Genomic DNA, 24,722 nt, shown 5'->3' with positions numbered 1-24,722 from the left:
ATGTGAGCATATATATATATATATATATATATATATTTTACATATAGACATAGCTATGGTTTTTCCAGTAGTCATGTATGTAAGTGACCATGAAGAAGGCTAAGTGACAAAGAATTGATGCTTTTGAATTATGGTGCTGGAGAAGACTCTTGAGAGTTCCTTGGACTCTCAAGATCAAACCAGTCAATCCTAAAGGAAATCAACCCAGATATTCATTGGCAGGACTGATGCTGAAGCTGGAGCTCCAATACTCTGGCCACCTGACACAAAGAGTGGAAGCATTGGAAAAGAGTATGATACTGGGAAAGAGGGGGCAGGAGGAGAAGCGGGCGACAGAGGATGAGATGGTTGGATGGCATCACTGACTCAATGAACATGAGTTTGAGCAAACTCAGAGACAGTGAAGGATACGAAAGCCTGGGATACTGCAGTCCATGACATTTCCAAGAGTCAAATGCAACTTAGCAACTGAACAATGATTATAGTAAATTGGAAATATAATTGTAGAGAAGAAAAAGCTTCAAATATGTAACTTTTTTGAAACCAAATATCTTTTTCTGCAAAATAAAAAAATTGATAGTTTGCACTTCCCACATTTAATAAGGACTAAGTGTTTGTATTTACATGTTCTCAGTGGGTCGGGGTGTCAGGCTGAGTAAATAATCACATTAATAATCTTAACTCCCAGTTGAAACAAATAAGAACAAATGGTCATTCTTGGATAATCTGTAAAACTAAGTGAATAACTGACATATCTTTCTGTGATTCCTTGCAGACATCATGGAAATCAGGACAGTGGCTGTTGGAATTGTAGCAATCAAAGGAGTGGAAAGTGAATATTATCTTGCAATGAACAAGGAAGGAAAGCTCTATGCAAAGGTATTGATAGATGATAGCTTAGACTTAATTTCTCAAACTTATTTTTGTCAAAAGTATCTTCCCTTTCTGAAAAGTAAAAGTGAAATTAATTCCTCTCACACTATGTAATTCAATGATTTCATTAAAACATTTTCTATTTAGGAATTAAGGAAAAATGTTTTCTGTGTCACCTTGGACAATTTGTTTAAGCTCTCTGGCCTTTGTTTCATCATCTGTAAAATAAGTTGGATTAACTGACCCTTAAGGATCCTTCTGGGCTTCCCCAATGGCTCAGTGGTAGAGAATCCACTTGCAATGCGGGAGATGTGGGTTTGATCCCTGGGTTGGGAAGATCCCCTGGAGGAGGAAGTGGCAATCCACTCCAGTATTTTTGCCTGGAGAATCTCATGGACAGAGGAGCCTGGCGGACCATAGTCCAAAGTGCTGCAAAGAGTCAGCAACTGAGCATGCATGCATGCAAGGATCCTTCTAGCTCTAAAATTTCATTTGCACTTTAGACCTTTAAAATATAAAATTTCCATCTGTCAGCTCTTTTTGTTAAAGTCCATGCAGTTTGCACTTTGTTGATATGAAAATTCTTGGTGAAAAAAATGCAGACTTTTGTTTATCAACAACAATCTCACAATGATAGACTTTGACTTATAAGCATTCCCATTGTTCCCTCTTTATTACAATACAAAATATGTAACAGTTTATCCCACTATGATACAGTATAATTGACTTTTATTTTGTATTCCTGGCATAGACTACATAAAAATATAAGTTTAACTGAATGAATGACAAGTTGGATGGATGAGCAAATTAACTTTTTAATTTTCCACCACTATCACAGGTAGTATAATAGTAAATGAATAAAAGTTGTAAAATATGACTTCAGCTGAGGGAAGGAGTATGTGTGTGTGCTCAGCCAGAGGATCTGCTAATTATATAAAAATCTCAAGGTTAGGAAAAGAGTGACTTGGGCATAGTAATATGAGAGCTGCTAATTAGAGGAAAATAGCTCTTAAGAATAGTAGCAACTGATTGCCAAAAAGCAACATGTTTGGAACTATGTTGCATAACTATATGTATAGCATTTTAGCTTTGTAAAAAAATCTGATCTTTTTTCAAATATGCTATCCAACAAACTGCATTATTCTTGATCAAAAAAGTCATGTAGGTTTTAATTTTACCAAATATTATGTTTATTCTTTGTTTGAGTCCTTCTAAAAATCATTTGGATAATGTTGTTTGTTGTTCTTCATTGCAGAAAGAATGCAATGAGGACTGCAACTTCAAAGAATTAATTCTGGAAAACCATTACAACACATATGCATCAGCTAAATGGACACACAGTGGAGGAGAAATGTTTGTTGCCTTAAATCAAAAGGGGGTTCCAGTAAGAGGGAAAAAAACGAAGAAAGAACAAAAAACAGCCCACTTTCTTCCTATGGCAATAACCTAATCATATATGGCATATAAGAAACCAGTTCCAGCAGGGAGATTTCTTTAAGTGGACTGTTTTCTTTTTCATCTTTTCTTTTCTCTTTTTTAAACTAACCAAGAAAGGCTGGAAAACTACTGAAAAACTGATCAAGCTGGACTTGCGCATTTATGTTTATTTTAAGAGACTGCATTAAAGAAAGATTTGAAAAAAATATACACAAAAATCAGATTTAGTAACTAAAAGTTGTAAAAAGTTGTAAAACTGGTTGTACAATCATGATGTTAGTAATAGTAATGTTTTTTTCTTAAGTTAATTTACCCTTAAGAGTATGTTAGATTTGATTATCTGATAATGATTATTTAAATATTCCTATCTGCTTATAAAATGGCTGCTATAATAATAATAATGCAGATGATGTTATATAAGATGTGTCAGACCTAAAGGCTGCTGGAATGATCTGTCAGATAATCAAGCCAACACTAACTATGGAAGTTGAGCAGTATTTGAATACGTTCTAGTGAAAAATTATGAACCACTCTAATCAGAAAAGAAACAAGTATTCTCAAAAATTCCATTATGGAAATGAGTCAAAGCAGTAGTTTTATAAAAGTATAGAATTAGAACATGCTCGTACCTACCAATTAACAAGAACAAAATTCGTAATGCTGCTCCAGTTGAAAGGGTATTGCTTACAGGATGTTTTAAAAAATCTTGTATATAAAATAGCAATAATGATGATAATACTGTATTTCATCTCACTCACCACAAGATAACATTTTATAATCCCTAAAAGTAAAATCCAAAAATCTTTTATGTTTTTTTGAGGTAACATAATCTTTCTTTTGTATAATTCATATTCAGGAATATGGCTTTTAATAATGTTCTTCCCGCAAATAATCGTGCTTTTCTCCTCTGGTTACAGCATTAAACTCTATTTTAAGTTGTATTTGAACTTTACTGTTTTGTTATTTAAGTTTATGTTATTTATAAAAAAAAAAACAACCTTAATAAGCTGTATCTGTTTCATATGCTTTTAATTCTAAAGCAATAACAAAACCGTCTGGCTCCACTGCAAGTCCCCCTCCCCCTTGTGACCAACATCAAGTCTAGTACACAGCAGTCAGGCCAGCAAATCCTGGATGGCAGACAAAAATGACAGCCTGCAGCATTTCTTACAATAGACGTCTCACAGGGAACAATACAAAAATGTGAACTATGTTTTGTGACATATTCTCGTCAACTAAATTGGATCTTATAAGTAAAATCACTGCAGATAAAAGGACTTACAGGATTTAAAAGTTAAGCTTTAAGTTCATGAGAAGAAAAGTAAAATACTTTTAAAATATGCATACTTAAGTTAGTAGTTTTTCTAATCTCTAGAAATCTCTGCCATTTAAAATATGCCAGCATTGAAAGTTGCTTTCCTATTGAATGGGGAAGACACAATGTCTGAAGTGGAGTCTATAGTTAGGGATTTGAGACTCTGAATAGTAATCAAGGCTTGAGGTCAGGCTATATATGATGGACTTATTGGAAAGATAAATTTCTAGTTCATAATACTTCCATTAGAAGATCTTCGTAGTACTTTATTGTTCAATTGAAGGCCAATATTTATCTAAGTTAAACTGCTGATATGCTAACAATGGTGGTTTTGATTTCAAACTATTTGTCATTAAAGTCCCTTTATTTCATACAAATATCTCATAGTACATTTATAGGTAAGAGTTACATAAAAAGGCTAGGTCAACAGAAATAACAGATTCATTTGATTTTCTTGTGGCTCACCTACATGATGAGGCTGTAGGAAGCTATGAAGGATTGCCTGTCCTCAGGTATACTCTGGGGAAATGCCATGCCTAATAGTCTTTATTATTTGACTCCAGGGCCTTGATAACTTAGGTTCCTAGATCAAGCTTCTGTGCCTGGTATCTTGGGAACATACCAAGATAAGAATCGATGTTTCTCATTATTTGTTTTCCTTACTGCCTAGCAGAGTGTCTCTACCCATAATAAATTTTTTATATTAATTCATTGAATGTTTAATATCAAAGTGAATTCATAATGAAACTAATTTTAACTCATTTTTAAAAGTTAGGGTGAAAGATGGTTATATGGAAATTTAAACAGAAATAGTGTGTATGTATATAAGCTATGAGCTATATTAGGATCAAATACTCTGACTAGAGTTATACTTATTAACAAATTATAAAGCAAGACTGAATTAATCAATATTTAGCAGTAAATATGATCCAGTAGTGTTTCTAGAAACACTTAACAATTCTTTATCCTCCCCCCTTTATTTATTAATGTGCAAGTTTTAGAAAATAAAATCTGTACTAATTACATATACTTAGAATTCAAGAGTCTTACAACTGCAAGGAATCTTAGTCCTTACTATTTCATTTGTAGACCAGGGAATTGAGATTATATTTTAATAGATCCCAATAACACAGCAGGTTAGGTTCAGAGCTGCCACAAGAGTTGAGCTCACTCAGCATGTGCTTCTTGCTCTTAGATGATTACAATTATTAGTTAATAGCCTTTAAAAAAAAGTATTCCTATAGAAATATGACCTTTACATTTACATTCAAATGTGCCATGTTGGGAAATTCACTTGATATATAATAATTAGTCTATACTGTGATGAATTGAATAAAAAGGAGTAAAAAAATGAAATTTCCAATTCTGATTCCTATTCAACTCTTACATGCACCTTTTTATTTACAAACGGAGAGCATTGTGCAAATTAGCCAGATAAACAGAGTAATCTTTTCTAAATGTTCTTTGAAAGAGAAAACTGGTTAAATACATTGGTTTTCAAGAATTAGGAAGGAAAAAACTGAATAGTTAACAAAAGAATAAAAAATATATTTTCAATGCAGTTAGTGAACTAAAATATTTTTACATAAAAATGCTATAAAATAAATTATCAGGCTTTGAGCCGGCAAAAATTCAACTTAATGACAGAAAAGAAAGGATGCTGGATATAAATTCTTGGTTTCCATCTCTTAGTGTTTGCCCCTTCTGGTTCTTAAAGAACATACAGATGGACTACGGAACTGGCTGTGCATGCGTCAGTCGCTTTAGTGGTGTCCAATTCTTTGCTACCCTGTGCATTTAAGCCCACTAGGTTCTTCTGTCCATGAGATTTTCCAGGCAAGAATACTGGAGTGGGTTGCCATGCCCTCCTCCAGGGGATCTTTCCAACCCAGGGATCGAACCTGTATCTCGTGCATTTCCTGCATTGCAGGCAGATTCTTTAACTACTGAGTCACCTGGGAAGCCTGGAACTGGCTGTACTAAAGGCAATTCTGTAACCACAAATAACCTAAATCAATGCCTCTCAAATTTCCTACTGAAACATCAATAATAGTAGAGGTAGAGAATGAGTCTAAGGAATAATGAAAAGGAATCCCACCAAAGACACAAAATTTCTTGAAAAATTTTCTTAAAACTCATGTGATTTTTGCATTTTATTCCATAATACACTTATGTCTGCTTTAATATAAAATTCACACTAGTGGAAAAAAGTGATATATCAGAAAGATGTATAAGTTTTATCATGTGGCTTCATTTACACTACTATCCTACTGCCATATACCTAGGCATGAATAAGACACAAGAGAGCCTATACTTCACACAGTTCAACTTTACACACAGATGACACTTGGTTAAAGAAAACCAAAACTTTATATATTATAAAAGTTTACTATGAACTACAGTGACGCTAAAAACATTTAAGGACCAGTATGAGTAGTTGATGCCATCAAGGTTTTGCATTTATTATGTCAGCAAATCTGGAAGACCCAACAGTGGCCACAGGACTGGAAAAGGTCAATCCTCATCCCAATTCCCAAGAAAAAAAGTGAAAAAATGAAGTTGCTCAGTTGTGTCCAACTCTTTGCGACCCCATGGACTATAGACTACCAGCGTCCTTCATCCATGGGATTTTTACAGGCAAGAATACTGGAGTGGGTTGCCATTTCCTTCTCCAATTCCCAAGAAGGGTAGTACCAAAGAAGATGCTACCTATCACACAACTGCATCCATCTCACATGCTAGTAAGGTCATGCTTAAAATCTTGCATGTTAGGTTTCAGCATTATGTGAACCAAGAAATTCCAGATGTCCAAGCTGGGTTTAGAAAAGGAAAAGGAACTAGAGATCAAATTGCCAACATTTTCTGGATTACAGAGAAAGCAAGGGGATAACAGAGAAAGCAAGGGAATTTCAGAAAAATTTCTATCTCTGTTTCATTGACTATGCTAAAGCCTTTGACTATGTGGATCATTATAAGCTGTGGAAAGCTCTTAGAGAGACAGGAATACCAGACCATCTTACCTATCTCCTGAGAAACCTGTATGTGGGTCAAGAAGCAACAGTTAGAACCGTGTATGGAACAACAGACTGGTTCAAGATTGAGACAGGAGTACAACAGGGCTGTCTGCTGTCACACTGTTTGTTTAACCTATAGGCTGAGCACATCATGAGAAATGCTGGGCTGGATGAGTTACAAGCTGGAATCAAGATATGCGGGAGAAACATCAACAATCTCAGATATGCAGATGATACCACACTAACGGGAGAAAGCAAAGAACTAATGAATCTCTTTTTTCTTTCTTTCTTTTTTTAAATTAAATTTATTTATTTTAATTGGAGTCTAATTACTATACAATATTGTAGTGGTTTTTGCCATACATTGACATGAATCAGCCATGGGTTTACATGTGTTCCCCATCCTGAACCCCCCTCCTACCTCCCTCCCCATCCCATCCCTCTGAGTTGTCCCAGTGCACCAGCCCTAAGCACCCTGTCCTAATGAGCCTCTTGATGAGGGTGAAGAAATAGAATGAAAGAGTCAACTTAAGACTGCTGCTGCTAGGTCACTTCAGTCGTGTCCGACTCTGTGTGACCCCATAGACGGCAGCCCACCAGGCTCCCCCATCCCTGGGATTCTCCAGGCAAGAACACTGGAGTAGGTTGCCATTTCCTTCTCCAATGCATGAAAGTGAAAACTGAAAGTGAAGTCGCTCAGTCGTGTTCAACTCTTCGCAACCCCATGAACTGCAGCCTACCAGGCTCCTCTGCCCATGGGATTTTCCAGGCAAGAGTACTAGAGTGGGTTGTCATTGCCTTCTCCAACTTAAGACTAAATATTAAAAAAAAAACAAAAAAACCCGAAAAACTAATATCATGGCATCTGGCTCCATTACTGCATGTCAAATAAATGGGAAAAGGTGAAAGTAGTGACAGATTTCTTCTCCTTCGGCTACAAAACCACTGTAGATGGTGACTGCAGCCACGCAATCAGAAGATAATTGCTTCTTAGCAGGAAAACTATGACAAACATAGACAGTGTGTTAAAAAGCAGAAGCATTACTCTGCCAACAAAGGTCCATATAGTCAACGCTATGGTCTTCTTAGTGGTCACATATACAGTTGTGAGAGCTGGACTGTAAAGAAGGCAGAATGCCAAAGAATTGATGCCTTTGAACTGTGGTGCTGGAGAAGACTCCTGAAAGTCCCTTGAAGAGCAAGGAGATCAAACTAGTCAATCTTAAGGAAGATAAACCCTGAATATTCACTGGAAGGGCTGATGCTGAAGCTGAAGCTCCAGTATTTCAGTTATCTGATTTGAACAGATGAATCACTGGAGAAGTCTCTGATGCTGGGAAAGATTGAGGGCAGAGGAAAAGAGGGCATCAAGAATGAGATGGCTGGACAGCATCACCAATGCAATGAATGTGAACTTGGGCAAACTCTGGGAGGTGGTGAGGGACAGGGATTCCTTGGCACGCTGCAGTCTAAGGGGTTGCAAAGAGTTGGACGTGACTGGGCAACTGAACAACAACAACAACGAGTGGTTACTGTGAATTAGAGCATACCACCACTCCCATAGAATAGATTCAGGTCACTATGTGGGCACCAGATGATTATCAGCTTCGAACATTTCTACAACTGCCTTAAAACAGAGTTTTTAGAGAATACCTATTAATTGGTCTGTCTGGTTTGAGTTCTTAATGCGTATCTTAATATGATATAGTTCCTAAAAACTTCACTAGACATTTCAGCACTGTTGCCAGGTTACTCCTTTTTTTTTAATTTTATTTTTTTATTGAAGTATAGTTGATACATATTATATAATTTATAGGTGTTCAATACAGTGATTCATAGTTTTTGAAGGTTATACTCCACTTATAGTTATTATATTGGCTATATTCCCTGTCTTGTACAACTTATCCTTGTAGCTTATTTTAGACAAAATAGTTTGTATCTCAATGTCCTACCCCTCTATTGCCCCTCCCCCAGCTACTTTTTATTCCACTTCTATATTTATCCAGCAAAGCTGCTGCTTTCAATGAAGGTAATACTCCTCCCACGTATTTTTCCACTCATCCTCTAACTTTGAGTGGCTTGTCTAGAAAATATACTTTTTCTTGAGAAGACTTGACGGGAAGCAACAGAGAAAGTCCTAGTCTCTTTCCAATAACTCCTATATTTACTCTCACCTGAGAAATATTTCAGTTTCCTTTTACTTCCTGGTTATTATATGGTTCCAATTTCCAAATCCTCAAATTGAATTTATGAAATGATAAAAATTTATTTAATTTTCATATCAATAGAACTTGTATTCTAATAACTGAAATATGAGATGAATAATAACATTTATCTTGAAGACAGAAGGCCTTTTTCTTGACATATCCAGTCAGCCACGTATTAATTATCTATTGTTATACAACAAATTGTCCTAAAACTTAATGGCTTAAATTGGTTTAACTTTAAAACTTAATGGTTTAAAAATGATTTTAATTATCTCATAGCTAATGTGGTCAGCAACCTGGGCAAGGTTTAGCTAGGTGTCTCTAGCTAGAATCTTTTGTAAGGCTATAATCAAGGTGTTGGCCAGAACTGCAGTTATTTGTTCCTTCAATGCTCAACTCAGAGAGGAATTTACCTTAGGTACTCACTGGTTGTGGGTTTGAAATACCACTTCTTCACCACATAAACCTTGCCAAAGCTCCATTTGCCACATGGCAGTTTGTTTCCCACAGAGCAAGGAATTAGAAAGAATGAGAGAGAAAGAGTGCCCCAAACGGAAGCCACAGTATTTCATAGCCTAATCTTCAGTACTGTTCCATCACTTCGGCCTGTATGCAAGGGAAAAAATTAACAAAGGCAGACAAACCAGAAAACAAAAATTATTGGAGGCCATCTTAAGGGTTGCCTAACACAAGTCATAAACAATGATTTTAAGGTCACTGCCATAAAGACAGGCTTCTCTAGGGCCTCAGTTCAGTTCAGTTCAGTTGCTCAGTCGTGTCTGACTCTTTGCAACCCCATGAATTGCAGCACGCCAGGCCTCCCTGTCCATCACCAACTCCCGGAGTTCACTCAAACTCACGTCCATCGAGTCAGTGATGCCATCCAGCCATCTCATCCTCTGTCGTCCCCTTTTCCTTCGGCCCCCAATCCCTCCCACTATCAGAGTCTTTTCCAGTGAGTCAACTCTTTGCATGAGGTGGCCAAAGTACTGGAGTTTCAGCTTTAGCATCATTCCTTCCAAAGAAATCCCAGGGCTGATCTCCTTTAGAATGGACTGGTTGGATCTTCTTGCAGTCCAAGGGACTCTCAAGAGTCTTCTCCAATACCACAGTTCAAAAGCATCAATTCTTCGGCCTAATATGAGTCATTTGTGGCTTTCAGTGGTGAGCCATTCAGCAGTGAAAGATGAAGTAAGTTTACCCTCTGTGGCACACACTTGATCCTTTCCTGAAGGATACTTTATAGTACAATGCCACTTAGGATAAATGAAAAAAGGCTTGAACCACAGTCTGAACTGTCTATTAGCTTGAGTTATGCCTCCTTGGAGAAGGAAATGGCAACCCACTCCAGTACTCTTGCCTGGAGAATCCCATGGAGGGAGGAGCCTGGTAGGTTACAGTCCATGGGGTTGCAAAGAGTCGGACACGACTGAGCGACTACAGTAATGGTAATGCCTCCTTAGATCTTTGAACGTAGCTGGAAAATTAACAGTATTACTTTGCCTCTACATGAAGGAAATGACACTGCCTTCAGATCCAAAATGAAGATAACCTTCCTCTTCACCTTCCTACCTCAAGAGAATAAGATCATATATGCCAATTGAAATTCCTCAAACCACAGAGTTTTGTCCTAGATGGTGGAGGTAGTCAGTCATAAGTTACCCAACACCACCTAAGGATAAAGAGCTAAAAACACTTGACAAAAAAATAGATTTTAATGCAAGATACACATTGGAATCATCTGGGAATTTTTTTTTTTTTTTTAATAATGAGGCCTAGGTCCCACTTCAGATCAACTGCATCAGTATATCTGGGATGCAGCTCAGGCAATCATTATTTTTAAAGCTCTCCAGGAGATTTTAATCAGCCTATGTATTTGAGAACCAATTAACTAAGTGAGGGCAACATGTGGGGAGGGGACATTTTAGGAATTACATCTGATTCTTCATCCTTGTTTCTTCCTTAAACACCCCCCAAAGCCTTATGTTGCTTCCCACCTAATTCCATATTTTCTAATATTATTCTAAAGTGTACAGTGCTTCTAGACACTAGGTTTTCCTAGGTATTTCCATATTTTGCTGTCACACTGGGGCTAAAATAAATACAAACACTGAAAAGAGAGCTACAGGTCTTTTTGCATTGGAACAATTATGGAATATAAAGTGCAAAAAGGGACACTCCCCCCATTCTCAACCCCCACCACACACATACCACATGCCATTCTCAAACAGGGCAGACAGAGTTTAGATTCTGTTAAATTATATCTCAGATACTGTAATTTTTCTATTCAAAACTATACTTATTTTCCGTATATGAATGGAAGCCAAAGTTTTTAGAGTGGCCTATTGGAAAAGATTCTGATGCTGGGAGGGATAGGGGGCAGGAAGAGAAGGGGATGACAGAGGATGAGTTGGCTGGATGGCATCACCGACTGGATGGATATGAGTTTGGGTGAACTCTGGGAGTTGATGATGGACAGGGAGGCCTGGCGTGCTGCAATTCATGGGGTCACAGAGTCGGTCACGACTGAGCAACTGAACTGAACTGATGGAGTGGCAATGGAAAAAGTTAAGTGATTAAAAACTTAGATGGTAATTTAGGTATCAGCAAGAAAAGTGAAAAAAAAAGTAATAAAAGTCAACAATTATGCACTCAGATTGTTTCACAGATATTACTAAATTCTCATGTCATTTTAAAGAAACTCAAACTGAACACTGTAGACAATATTTTAATGGGAATCATATGCCCACTGGTATGGAAAAGGCAATAGCCCCACATAAAAAAAATTGACGAATGTACAAAAGTTTGAAGTAAAGGAAATATTTAAGGCATGTATATATCCACTTAATGTCTCAACTTTAACAAAAGTTTTCTCTTAATCAACTTAATGAAGTTAAGGGATCCAACTAGACTAGATGAAACTTTATTTAACTGATCTCCTATTGTTCATTATTTTGGTTGTTTCAAATTTTTCACCAAATGAGATTCTTTTTCTACATACTTCTTTATATTTCTAATTACCGTATGAAGATAATTATAACAGAATTATTAGACAAGAAATCCTTCAAAAATGCAGAATGCAATTTGATTTTCAGAAAACTTTTCCCCGATATATATTTCAAACTTTAGTACATGGAAGTAGATAAACATTTTCCTTAATATTTATGCTCAAAATGTAGTCAGCTTTTATTCTTATCTCTTCTTCCCTTTATCTGTTATCATGAAAATTTAGCTAGACTCTTGCTAGCTCAGATGTATGTCTTTCTAGATCCTTCTACATCCTCGCACCTCATGTCTAGAGTTTAGCTACTCTAGAATGTTCCCTAATCATTTTTATGTCAAGTTCCTTCCCATCTCAGATACTACCTATTCCCATAATCTCCCTAAAATACACTTTGATGATGTCTGTTGTCAGTTAAAGAATCCACATCAGCTGCTCACTGCATATTGGGTTTTCCAGTACTCTTGCCTGGAAAACCCCATGGATGGAGGAGCCTGGTAGGCTGCAGTCCACGGGGTCGCTAAGAGTCCGACACCACTGTGCGACTTCACTTTCCCTTTTCACTTTCATGCATTGGAGAAGGAAATGACAACCCACTCCAGTGTTCTTGCCTGGAGAATCCCAGGGACGGAGGAGCCTGGTGGGCTGCTGTCTATGGGGTCGCACAGAGTCGGACACAACTGAAGTGACTTTGCAGCAGCAGCATATTGTGTTTATTTTAAATTCTTTAAAATAACATCCAAAGCTGTCAAACAATTGGTTCCCTTATCTGTCCAGTCTTCTCACTGTTCACCACAAACCTTAGAGTTTAGTCCACCATGTTTATTCCACTGTCTTTCTTTCCTCACTAGTCCATAATTTTTTTAAAAAAGATCCTATTTATTTTTTTCACTTACATATCCCAAGCACCTTTAATAGTATCTGACACAGAGTAAACAGTCAGCAAATATTCACTGAATGAATGGATAAACCAATTCTAATTCAGTGACAGAATAATAAGCACACCTCATTACAAAGCATTGTTCCAATTATTTAAGCAGTATGTAAATGTAGTTGTTGCAAATGAATAAAAATGTACCTTTGTGGGGTGGGTTCAAGATGACAGAATACTAGGATGCTTGACTCACCTCCCCTCATGGAAATATAAAAACAACTACATATAGAATGATTCTCACTGGGAACGAGCAGGATGGCTCTTCCACAACCAAAGCTGTGAAGAAACATTCACACAGAATCTTGTAGGAAGGGAGGAGAAGTGATCTGGTCAGGACTTGCATTCCTAGTAGAGAGTACAGAAGAGAAGGGGCTGTAAGACAGGCTCAGGGATTCTTCCGAGTGAGGGGTTTTGAGACAGGAGGGAAGGGGCAGGGCACAACCTTTAAAAGAATGACATAGCCTTTGAGGATACTACATAAACTGTTTAGAACACATTAGGCCCAAGATGGCAGACAATTTGACTTCCAGTAGACCTTGAGTCTTATTATATGCTCACTGCAATCCATTAGCATGCTAAATGACACACCCACAGATGCCATGACAGTTCCCAGGCTGATCATAAAAGGGCAAAAAGTGAGCAGTGGCCCAATTCCTAGAAATCCCTGCCCCTTCCCCCAAATAGTAGGAATAATCCTTCCACTCATTAGCCTAGGAAATTATCCAGCTCATGTAAACTACCCACCCCATATTTTGGGGACTCTAACCTGAGAAGACCTACACTCTATCTGTGGAGTGTGTTTTTCCCAGGACTGCTCTCACCTTCTGAGATGAACTGCATTCTGTCTATGAAATGTCTATCTCTGCTTTCACTTTATTATGGCTCGCTCTTGAATTCTTTCCTGCATGGAGCCAAAGACCTCCACTGGACAGCCAATCCCAGGGCCTCACCCAGGACCTGACCACCTTCTCACGCCCCATTTTCCTGCAACCTCTTTACAAAGGATATCAATAAATCTACATCTTGCCTATCACTTAGCCTTTTACTGAATACCATATGTGCTGAGATATAAAGAACCTGAGGTTCATTAAATCCTGAGATGGGTTGCATGGTTTCAGTTAAAATATTTTGGGTTTGAGTCCCAACTGAGGTCCAATTGGGTTTGAGTCCTATCCTAAGTCAGAGACCGTGGGTTCAAGTCCTATCTGAAGTGTGACTGCATTTGAGTACCACCTGAGGGAGTGTTGGCAACCACTGCCAGCATGCCAGCAGGAACCTGGTGCACACACTTGGGAGGGAATGAGGGTGGCTCCAGGGAAAAGAATGCCACTGCCAGAGAGTACATCCCTGCTCACACAGAAGGCAGTGAGACTAGATTCAGGGAAGAAATAACTAGCACACTTCAGCATGTTCCTGCCCACACAGGGTGAGCCAGCTCAGTAGTGTGCACCAACCCTTCTGGCCTGACTCAACCTCTAACCAAAGCAAGGACACTGAGGAAAAGTGAAACCAGCACAGAAGTGCAACCCCAAGGCCTCAGGTCCCAGCCACCTGGAGGAGAAATCCTGGAGAAACCCCTCTCTCAGGGCTCCTGCTCCAACCTCTTGGACCTTATCCCCTGAGAGAATGGTGATGGCCACTGAGCAAAGGAGAAGTGTCAGGTTGCACTTGGCTTTCGCTCCAGCCCCTTCAACTCTAGCCCTACCTTCCATCAAGGTGGTGGTTGCCAACACACCCCAGGGAAAAATCTGGCCCCTGATCACTTCAGGTACAGCCACCCATGAAAGCCACTGGCCATAAGAAGACTGAATAGGGACCATCCCACACATGTATTCTCCATTAAGATCAAGATAGGTAACTGTTTAACCTAATTTCACAGAGACAGAAATTTAAACAAAATGAGAATACAGAAGAATATTTTTTCAAACAAAAAAATAAGAACCACACACCCCTGAAAAATGCTAATGAAACAGAGATAAACAATTTACTTGATAAAGAATTCAAAGCAATAATAGTAAGAAAATTACTTGAAGTTGAGAAAAGAATAGATGAACACCATGAGAATTTTAAGAAATAACTAGGAAATACAAAAAAGAACCAGTCAGAGCTGAAGAATACAATAACTGAAATGAAAAATACATTACAGGGAATTAACAGCAGATTAGGTGGCTTCCTTGTGTCTCAGTGGTAAAGAATCAACCTGCCAATGCAAGAGATGTGGGTTTGACCCTGGGGTCAGGAGATCCCCTGGAGAAGGAAATGGCAGTGACTCCAGTACTCTTGCCTGGGAAATCCCAAGGACAGAGGAGCCTGGCAGGCTATAGTCCATGGGGTCGAAAAGAGGCAGAAATGACTTAGTGACTAAAAACCAGCTAACAGGTGATATAGAAGAATGCATGAGCTATCTGGAAGATAGAATAATGGAAATCACACAATCAGAATAGCAAGAAGAAAAACAAATTTCAAAAATGAGAATAGCTTAAGAGCTCTGGACAACATCAAATGTACTAGCATTCACATTATAGGGGTCCCAGAAAGAGAAGAGAGAGAGGGGTAGAAAACGTATTTGATAAAATTTGTTGTTGTTCACTCGCTCAGTCATGTCTGACTTTTTGTGAACCCATGGACTGCAGCACGCCAGGCTTCCCTGTCCTTCACCAACTCCCAGAACTTGCTCAAACTTATGTCCACTGAGTCACTGATGCCATCCAAACATCTCATCCTCTGTTGTCCCCTTCTTCTCCTGCCTTCAATCTTTCCCAGCATCAGGGTCTTTTCCAATGAGTTGGCTCTTAGCATCAGGTGGCCAAAGTACTGGGGCTTCAACCTTGGTCCTTCCAATGAATATTCAAGATTGGTTTCCTTTAGGATGGACTGGTTTGATCGCCTTGCAGTCCAAGCGACTCTCAAAAGTCAAATACGTTCATCAGTACCATCTCTTCCTTCTTTGTGGACTTCTTTTCCACCATTTGTACTTTGAATATCCCCTAGGTGCTACCTTCTTCTCTCGTCCCTCTTTCCCAAACCATCCATGCCATGACTTTAGCCCTGTTCCAGTGCTTCTCCACAGACTCTTGAACGTAGCTACTTACTGGACATCCCCACTCTGATGTCCTTCTGCTATTTTAACCCCAAGGGCCAAACCTGAGTTTCTGTTCAAAATGGAAATAAAAGCAAACACAAATGAATAGACCTAACTAAACTAAAAGATTTTACACAGCAAATGACATCAATAACAAAACAAAAAGACAACATACTCAATGAGAAAAGATTTGCCTGCTAAAAGTTAATATCCAAAATGTATCAGGAGCTCATATAACTCACTGTCAAAAAACCACCTGATTAATAATGGGCAGAACATCTGAATAGAAATTTTTCTAAAGAAGACATATAGATAGCCAACAGGCACGTGAAAAGATGTTCAACATCATTAAACCTCAGAGAAATGCAAATAAAACCACAATGAGATATCACATTCAATTTGTCAAAATGTCTATCATCAGAGAGACAACAAATAATAAATTTTGCCAAGCATGTGGAGTAAAGGAACTCTTGTACACTGTTGGTGGGGGTGTAAATTAGTATAGCCACTATGGAAAATAATATGGAGGTTCCTCAAAAATTAAATCTAGAGCTACCATATGATCCAGAAATTCCACTCCTGGATATAGATCCCAAGAAACAAAAACACTAATTTGAAAAGATTAATGCTCCCTAATGTTCACAGCAGCATTATTTACAATGGCCATAATATTGAAGTAACCTAAGTATCTATCAACAAACGAATGGATAAAGAATCTAAAAAGTAGAATATATGAATGAATATAACAAAACTGATTCACAGAGAGTAAACTAGTGGTTACCGGTGGGGCAATGGGTGGAGATAGAGGCAACATAGGTGAATGGGATAAGACGCAAAAACTATTAGGTATAAAATAAACAAGATACAGGATGCAATGCATAGCCAATATTTTATAATAAACTTAGATGGAGTGTAACATATAAAAACATTGAATCATTCTATTGTACACCTGAAACTAATATAACAATGTGAATCAACTATACTTCAATAAAAACAGCAAGACATCACCTTGCTGTTCAACCTAGTGACAGTCTCTCAGAAGTATTCAAATTCAAGTTATTCACTTCTCCTTAGCTTGATATTTCCATATCACTCACTGGAAGATGTTAATGCATGTAATAATACAATAAGAACCTGATGCTTTTTTATGTTATCTAGTACCTCTGACCACTGCTATCAATCTACAGACCAATGTACCTGGGGGAGGCATTTGCAAGTCACCCAATGGCAGACCATGGACAATTATCTTGGAAGCTAAACTAGTAATCAGAAAGTTGCATCCCAACTTAACAAAGTAAAGTTAAAGGATTTTAAAAGATAAATTATTCAAGTTGTTATGAAATCTAATTCACAACAATCAAATTTGGATAGTTCTGTAAAAAACATTACTAGTTTCTGGCTCTTTGGGCTATATCTATTCTATGCTACATGTCATTTACCCCACTTATGTTCACATAGTCTTTATCCACATAGTATAAAAGTAACCAAAAATAGTACAACAATACAACTTATTAAAATTAATACCACTTTGGGAGTTTATATCTCTGGCCTTCTTATTAATGTCTTGGGGATTTTGCACACTTTAGCCATGCAAACTTCTTGGTTTTCTTTCAGTGATGTATATTGAAGAGAACAATGTTGAGATTTTACTGGCTTAATTCTCCGAGGGTTATCTTATTTTTATGTTTTAAAGTTTTTTTATTTTTAATTGTTCCTAAGCATTGCTCACAGTGAAGAGGTAGCAAAATGACCAAGATGCAAGTTAAAGTTCAAGTATCTAATCAATCTGGCGATTACTTTAACCATTTTTGGAACATGTCATTTGCTAAATATCAACTAGTGCTTGTATATGAATAACTTAAAAAATTTTGTTTTACCTCCCCATAGCACCAAGTACAGAAATGTGCACATAGTTACTTAAAAGTTACATGTTAACTGAATATAAGAATATTTTTATTGCTTGTGGTTTAAACCATAGTCTATTTAAAAATCATAAAACATGATAATATTTTAACCTTAAAGACTAGATAAAGAGGAAAATTTTAGCTTAAAGATTAGGGGGAAGGTGTAAAATTTGTTTTTCAAGAATGATCTTCATCTGAGTTTAAAAGGTTATATGGTGTTGTACCACAATAAGAAAAATGAACATTAAAACTTTGATCTTGTAAATAATCTAACAATATACTGGTAAAGGGGAGCTGGCTTGTAAATGCTGAGTCCTTCCAGATACTGAAATTCTACAACTGCTTACATTCCAGTCCTAAAAAGGGAGATATGCCATTTTGTTTAGAAGGCAAATTTTAACTATCTGCTGTCTGTTTATCTCATTAAAAAGGAAAACAGAAAGTGCTTTTAGTTTAAAATTCTGGAGAAAAGTTAATCCCAAAGGACAATAAGCATCTCAAATGTCAAGAAGAATAAATTATGTTTTGGATTAGAACAAGCAATTTCGGGACAGCAGCATACATGGAGCACAGATTATTGTATTCCTTGAAAGTCATACATATGCACAAAATGTATATACTCATGTGTTACCCTGGATCTGCTCTTGACCTGCCTTAGCATTCCTCCAGCACAAAGAAGCACACACACACACAGAACTATTGAAGGAAAATGAGGGTAAAGACTTCCAAAATAATAAATCTATGCCACCAGTTTCTACTGCTAATTCCACCTCAACATTTGACAAAACACTTTTGGAGTTCATTCAGTATTCATAGATAGGAGGCATAGAGTAATGAAATTTTAGAAAAGGGAACTACAGAAATAATCTATTCCAATCACCTCAATTTTTCAGGTTGAAAAAATAAGGCTGAGAGGGGTTAAAAGACATGCTCAAGGACATTCAAGTCTTTTTCTCTAAGTCTTTAAAAGTGCTCTAAGTCCTCAAAATTTTGGGCTCAGGGCCACTTTATACTCTTAAGAATAACTAAAGACAATTAAGAATTTTTATTTATATGGGTTTTTATATCTATTAGTATTTCCTATATTAGAAATTAAAACATAAATCTTAAACATGTATTTATTATGTCATTAAAACTAATAAACTGATTTCATATTAACATAAATTGCATTGTTTTTGAAAAAGATAACTCAAAATTTATCAAGAAAAATTTTGAGAAGAGTTACTCTGTTTCCTATTTAAAAGATCCCTAGTAGAAGACTAGAGGTCTTAGTAGTCTTAGTAGAAGACAGCTGGATTCCAATATCTACTTTTGCATTTTTCAGACAGATTTTTGAAGTATATATTTATATATTGAAGCATATTAATAAAACCCAGTATCACACAAATAGTCAAAAAAGAAAAGTATTTTAACAGCTGTGAATTTTCTTTGATTGAATACTATACTCAAACTTGACAGTTCTAGTTTCTTAATGGTGGGTTGCAATGTAGATTCGGAAAATATAACTGTGCTTTGTGTACTGTTATACTAAAATCCACTGATCTGTCATACTTTTTAAAATACATATATGATTTTTAAAAATACAATGCATTAGTCGTTTGAAAAATATTGGTTCAGTGAGTTATGCAGATATTCTAAATATTGACACATTTCTTTATAGTAAAAAAAATCACATTTTTAATATCACCATTGACTTACCAGAGAAGTCAAGGACTGGGAAACTGTCAAGATCATGGTAGCGGATGCAAGTTCTTCAGAATTTTTGTTTGAAAGTTCAAATTTTATTATTGGCCATGACAAGATCAGCACAGTTCAGTCACTCAGTTGTGTCTGACTCTTTGTGACCCCATGGCCTGCAGCACACCAGGCCTCCCCGTCCATCACCAACTCCCGGAGTTCACTCAAACTCATGTCCATTGAGTCGGTGATGCCATCCAACCATCTCATCCTCTGTCACCCCCTTTTCTTCCCACCTTCAATCTTACCCAGCATCAGGGTCTTTTCAAATGAGTCAGCTCTTCACATGAGGTGGCCAAAGTATTGGAGTTTGAGCTTCAGCATCAGTCCTTCCAATGAATATTCAGGACTGATTTCCTTTAGGATGGACTGGTTGGATCTCCTTGCAGTCCAAGGGACTCTCAAGAGTCTTCTCCAACACCACAGTTCAAGAGCATCCATTCTTCGGCACTCAGCTTTCTTTATAGTTCATCTGTCACATCCATACATGATTACTAGAAAAACCATGCCTTGGCTAGACGGACCTTTGTTGGCCAAGTAATGTCTCTGCTTTAATAATACGCTATCTAGGTTGGTCACAACTTTCCTTCCAAGGAGTAAGTGTCTTTTAATTTCACGGCTGCAGTCACTATCTGCAGTGATCTTGGAGTCCAGAAAAACAAAGTCTGTCACTGTTTCCACTGTTTTCCCATCTATTTGCCATGAAGTGATGGGACCGGATGCCACGATCTTAGTTTTTTGAATGTTGAGTTTTAAGCCAACTTTTTTCACTCTCCTCTTTCACTTTCATCAAGAGGCTCATTAGTTCCTCTTCACTTTCTGCCATAAGGGTGGTGTCATCTGCATATCTGAGGTTATTGATATTTCTCCCAGCAATCTTGATGCCAGCTTGCGCTTCATCCAGCCCAGTGTTTCTCATGATGTACTCTGCATATAAGTTAAATAAGCAGGGTGACAATATACAGCCTTGATATACTCCTTTCCCGATTTGGAACCAGTCTGTTGTTCCATGTCCAGTTCTAACTGTTGCTTCCTGACCTGCATACAGATTTCTCAAGAGGCAGGTCATGTGGTCTGGTATTGTTTGAAAGTTCAAATTTTATTATTGGCCATGACAAAAGCACCCATACATAAAGATTACTGCACTATTCTTTAATTCTTGTAGCAGAGACACTTCCATGTCCTGCAAAATGTGTGCTCCCTATTCCACAGTATATAGCTATTACTAGGTATCACTTTCTCAACCAGAATTTTTGACAGCCCTTCTTATACCTAGTGTAGCCATGGTTTGCTCTTACTAATGTTATGTGATTGAGGTCATATAGGTAACTTCTAAACCAAGACTTCTATGAGTGCATCTCTATTCCTCTTTTATTCTATTAATTCTATTGACTGTGAAATTTTATAGGGTGGTGACTGTGGATCACTGAATCCGTATGTGCAGGAGAGGGACTCATTAACCACTAACTAATGCAATATCTTGTAAGACAGCTTTAAATATAGGTTAAGGTTTTAAAGAAATATGAGGCTCAAAGTTCAAATAAAAACAAAGATTTGAACAAGTTTCCACCCCAGAGTTCCTAGTAGTTATAGTTTAAGCAGGTCTACAGGAAAAATTACTTATAAAAAAATAAGAGCACTTCTTTATGCAATTCTTCTCTTTTTAAAGTGCTACAATTGCCCTTTTAGTTCCCATGCAAAAAACAGTGGTGTGTAATAGACCTGTGCTTCCCCACTGGAGACTCAGTTTCTTTCGTAGGATCAGAAATTCTAATTCTTTGCTATCACTGTACCTCTGGGCCACTCTGGCCCCACAGTGTGGGTTTTCCAGTTCTCCAAATGACTGCTTACTATTTCTAGAGGTATCCATATACATAATCGGGGAATAAGTGAGATTTCTCCCCCAGTCTTCTCCATCCTTCTTTGGGTTCAATGCCTGGGTCAGGAAGATCCCTTGGAGGAGGGCATGACAACCCACTCCAGTATTTTTGCCGGGAGAATCATATGGACAGAGGAACCTGGAGGGCTACAGTCCATAGGGTTGCAAAGAGTCAGATACCAATGAAGCGACTGAGCACACATATATACTAACAGCTTTCCTCCTTCTTTCTCACTTATTAAAATTTGATCTCAGGAAGGAATCTAAACACTCATTCACATTAGTCATGAAAGAGGACATAAGGCCATGGTAATTTTCCTAGGTTAAAACTCTTATCCTATGATGAAAATTTTAAGCCTTAATACACTTACAAGCCTGTAAAATTAAATGTCTGAGAGGCTCTATGTGAAGTAGTTAAAAAGTTCAGGCTCTAAGGCCAGAATTTCCTGAATCTGAATTCATGTTGTTGTTCAGTCGCTAAGTCATGTCTGACTCTTTGCGACCCTGTGGACTGCAGCATGCCAGGCTTCCCTGTCCTTCACCTTCACTTTCTGAATTCATATTCCACCATTTATCGTTTATCTGACCTTGGGCAATTTACTTAATTTATGTTTCAGTTTCCTCATTTTATAATTTATAATAAAAGCAACCTATTACATAAGAATATTAATAACATGGCTCTAATAATTTAACACATTTTATCAAGTACATAGTTCAAGTTGAAGATTTCCCTAAATTTAAAAAAAAGTATTAAAATTTAATTTTGAGCAGTATATGAAAATAATTCATAATTAAACCTCTAACCTGCCATAATATCCCAGACTTAGATGCCTTATCCAGAAACAGAAAATGATTTTTTTTAGAATCTAATATAAAAAGTATTTTTCAAATATTTATAGGCAAATAAAACAGATGAAGCATTTCGTAAAGATGTTCCATTAACACAAAAATCAGGAGTGTTTGAACAAAGACAATTTTTATGTTTTTCCAAATTTTTAAAATTATTTCATTAAAAATAAAGGATAAAAATCTCTTTAAAGCATGGCAGTACACCACTTAGAGCAATTCTATATTTTAGATTGCAGAAAATGGATACTGCAAAATAATAACTTCTGAGAAAACTAGAACTATCATGAAATACCCCAGAGAAGGAAATGGCAAACCATTCTAGTATTCTTGCCTGGAGAATTCCATGGACAGAGGAGTCTGGTGGACATAGTTAATGGGGTCGCAAAGAGCCAGACACAACTGAAAGCCTAACACACATACACACATCATGAAATAACACATAAATAAACAATTCTTGGAACAAAAGTAATTGAGATAAAAGCTCATAAGCAGTATTTCCCTTAATAAGAGAAAAACACTTTTAGTGGTCGCTATAAACTCTGAGACCACATAAGTATATTCTCTTGGTGGCCAGAAATATTGGTCAATATCAGCTGATTATTTAAAATTTTTGAATGTTGACTATGATTAAACACTGAAATATAAAACAGTTTTACATATGTATTATTTATGTAAAGAATGTAAAAAAACAATGTTATATATTACAGAAAGAAAGAATGCCATAATCATTACCTTTGGGGAGGGAGAGACAGATTTAGGGATGGTACAAAAGATCTGTAAATAAAAGACTTGAAAAACAAATATGGCAAAATGCAAATATTTGTTATGTGTGGGAAGTATTTTCTTTTTTTTTTCTTTTCTTTTTAAACAAAATTTATTTTTATTGAAGGATAATTGCTTTACAGAATTTTGCTGTTTTCTGTCAAACCTCAACATGAACCAGCCATAGGTATATATATATATCCCCTCCCTTTGGAAACTCCCTCCCATGTCCCTCCCCATCCCACCCCTCTAGGTTGATGCAGAGCTCCTCTTTGAGTTTCCTGAGCCATACAGCAAATTCCCCTTGGCCATGTATTTTACATATGGTAATGTAAGCTTCCATGTTACTCTTTCCATACATCTCACCCTCTCCTACCCTCTTCCCATGTCTGTAAGTCTATTCTCTATGTGTGATTCTCCAATGCTGCCCTGTAAATAAGTTCTTCAGTACCATTTTTCTAGATTCTGTATATGTGCTTTAGAATACAATATTTATCTTTCTCTTTCTGACTCACTTCACTCTGTATAATAGGCTCTAGGTTCATCCACCTCATCAGAACTGACTCAAATGCGTTACTTTTTATGGCTGAGTAATATTCCATTGTATATATGTACCACCTTCTTTATCCATTCATCTGTAGATGGACATCTATGCTGCTTCCATATTCTAGCTTTTGTAAATAGTGCTGCAATGAACAATGGGATACATGTGTTTCTTTCAATTTTCGTTTCCTCAGGGTATATGCCTAGGAGTGGGATTATTGGGTCATTTGGTGGTTTTATTCTTAGTTTTAAGGAATCTCTATACCGTCTCCATAGTGGCTTTATCAATTTACATTCCCACCAACAGTGCAAGAGTGTTCCTTTTTCTCCACACCCTCTCCAGAATTTATTGTTTGTAGACTTTTTGATGAGGGCCATTCTGACTGGTGTGAACTGATATCTGATTACGGTTTTGATTTGCATTTCACTAGCAATGAGCGATGCTGAGCATCTTTTCATGTGTTAACCATCTGTATGTCTTCTTTGGAGAAATGTCTGTTTAGGTCTTTTTCCTACTTTTTGATTGGGTTATTTGTTTTTCTGGTATTGAGTTGTATGAGCTGCTTGTATATTTTGGAAATTAATCCTTCGTCAGTTGTTTCATTTGCTATTATTTTCTACCATTCTGAGGGTTGTCTTTTCACCTTGCTTATAGTTTCCAAAATCACAGCAGATGGTGATTGCAGCCATGAAATTAAGAGACGCTTACTCCTTGGAAGGAAAGTTATGACCAACCTAGATAGCATATTCAAAAGCAGAGACATTACTTTGTCAACAAAGGTCCGTCTAGTCAAGGCTATGGTTTTTCCAGTAGTCATGTATGTATGTGAGAGTTGAACTATAAAGAGGGCTGAGCACTGAAGAATTGATGCTTTTGAACTGTGGTGTTGGAGAAGACTCTTGAGAGTCCCTTGGACTGCAAGGAGATCCAACCAGTCCATTCTGAAGGAGATCAGCCCTGGGATTTCTTTGGAAGGAATGATGCTAAAGCTGAAACTCCAGTACTTTGGCCACCTCATGTGAAGAGTTGACTCATTGGAAAAGACTCTGATGCTGGGAGGGATTGGGGGCAAGAGAAGGGGACGACAGAGGATGAGATGGCTGGATGGCATCACTGACTCGATGGACGTGAGTCTGAGTGAACTCTGGGAGTTGGTGATGGACAGGGAGGGATTGGGGGCAGGA

The 24,722-nt window shown here is 37.3% G+C and overlaps 2 protein-coding genes across 2 annotated transcripts in view; one reads left to right on the top strand and one right to left on the bottom strand.

Moving 5' to 3' along the window:
• FGF7 (fibroblast growth factor 7) overlaps nucleotides 1-3,253 on the top strand; it is a 62,151-nt gene extending 58,898 nt beyond the window's left edge. The window contains exons 3-4 of the mRNA XM_010839518.1: nucleotides 776-879; nucleotides 2,129-3,253. Coding sequence (XP_010837820.1) covers nucleotides 776-879; nucleotides 2,129-2,323 — 299 coding nt within the window. The 3' untranslated portion in view covers nucleotides 2,324-3,253. The remainder of the gene's footprint in view (nucleotides 1-775; nucleotides 880-2,128) is intronic.
• FAM227B (family with sequence similarity 227, member B) overlaps nucleotides 1-24,722 on the bottom strand; it is a 217,778-nt gene that overhangs the window by 130,009 nt on the left and 63,047 nt on the right. The gene's annotated exons all lie outside the window — the stretch shown is intronic.

The sequence above is a fragment of the Bison bison genome, unplaced genomic scaffold (genome assembly GCF_000754665.1).
Source record: "Bison bison bison isolate TAMUID 2011002044 unplaced genomic scaffold, Bison_UMD1.0 scf7180017864118, whole genome shotgun sequence".
NCBI lineage: Eukaryota > Metazoa > Chordata > Mammalia > Artiodactyla > Bovidae > Bison > Bison bison.
Note: the sequence above shows the minus strand (reverse complement) of the source record. Positions and strands in the feature narration are given on the sequence as shown.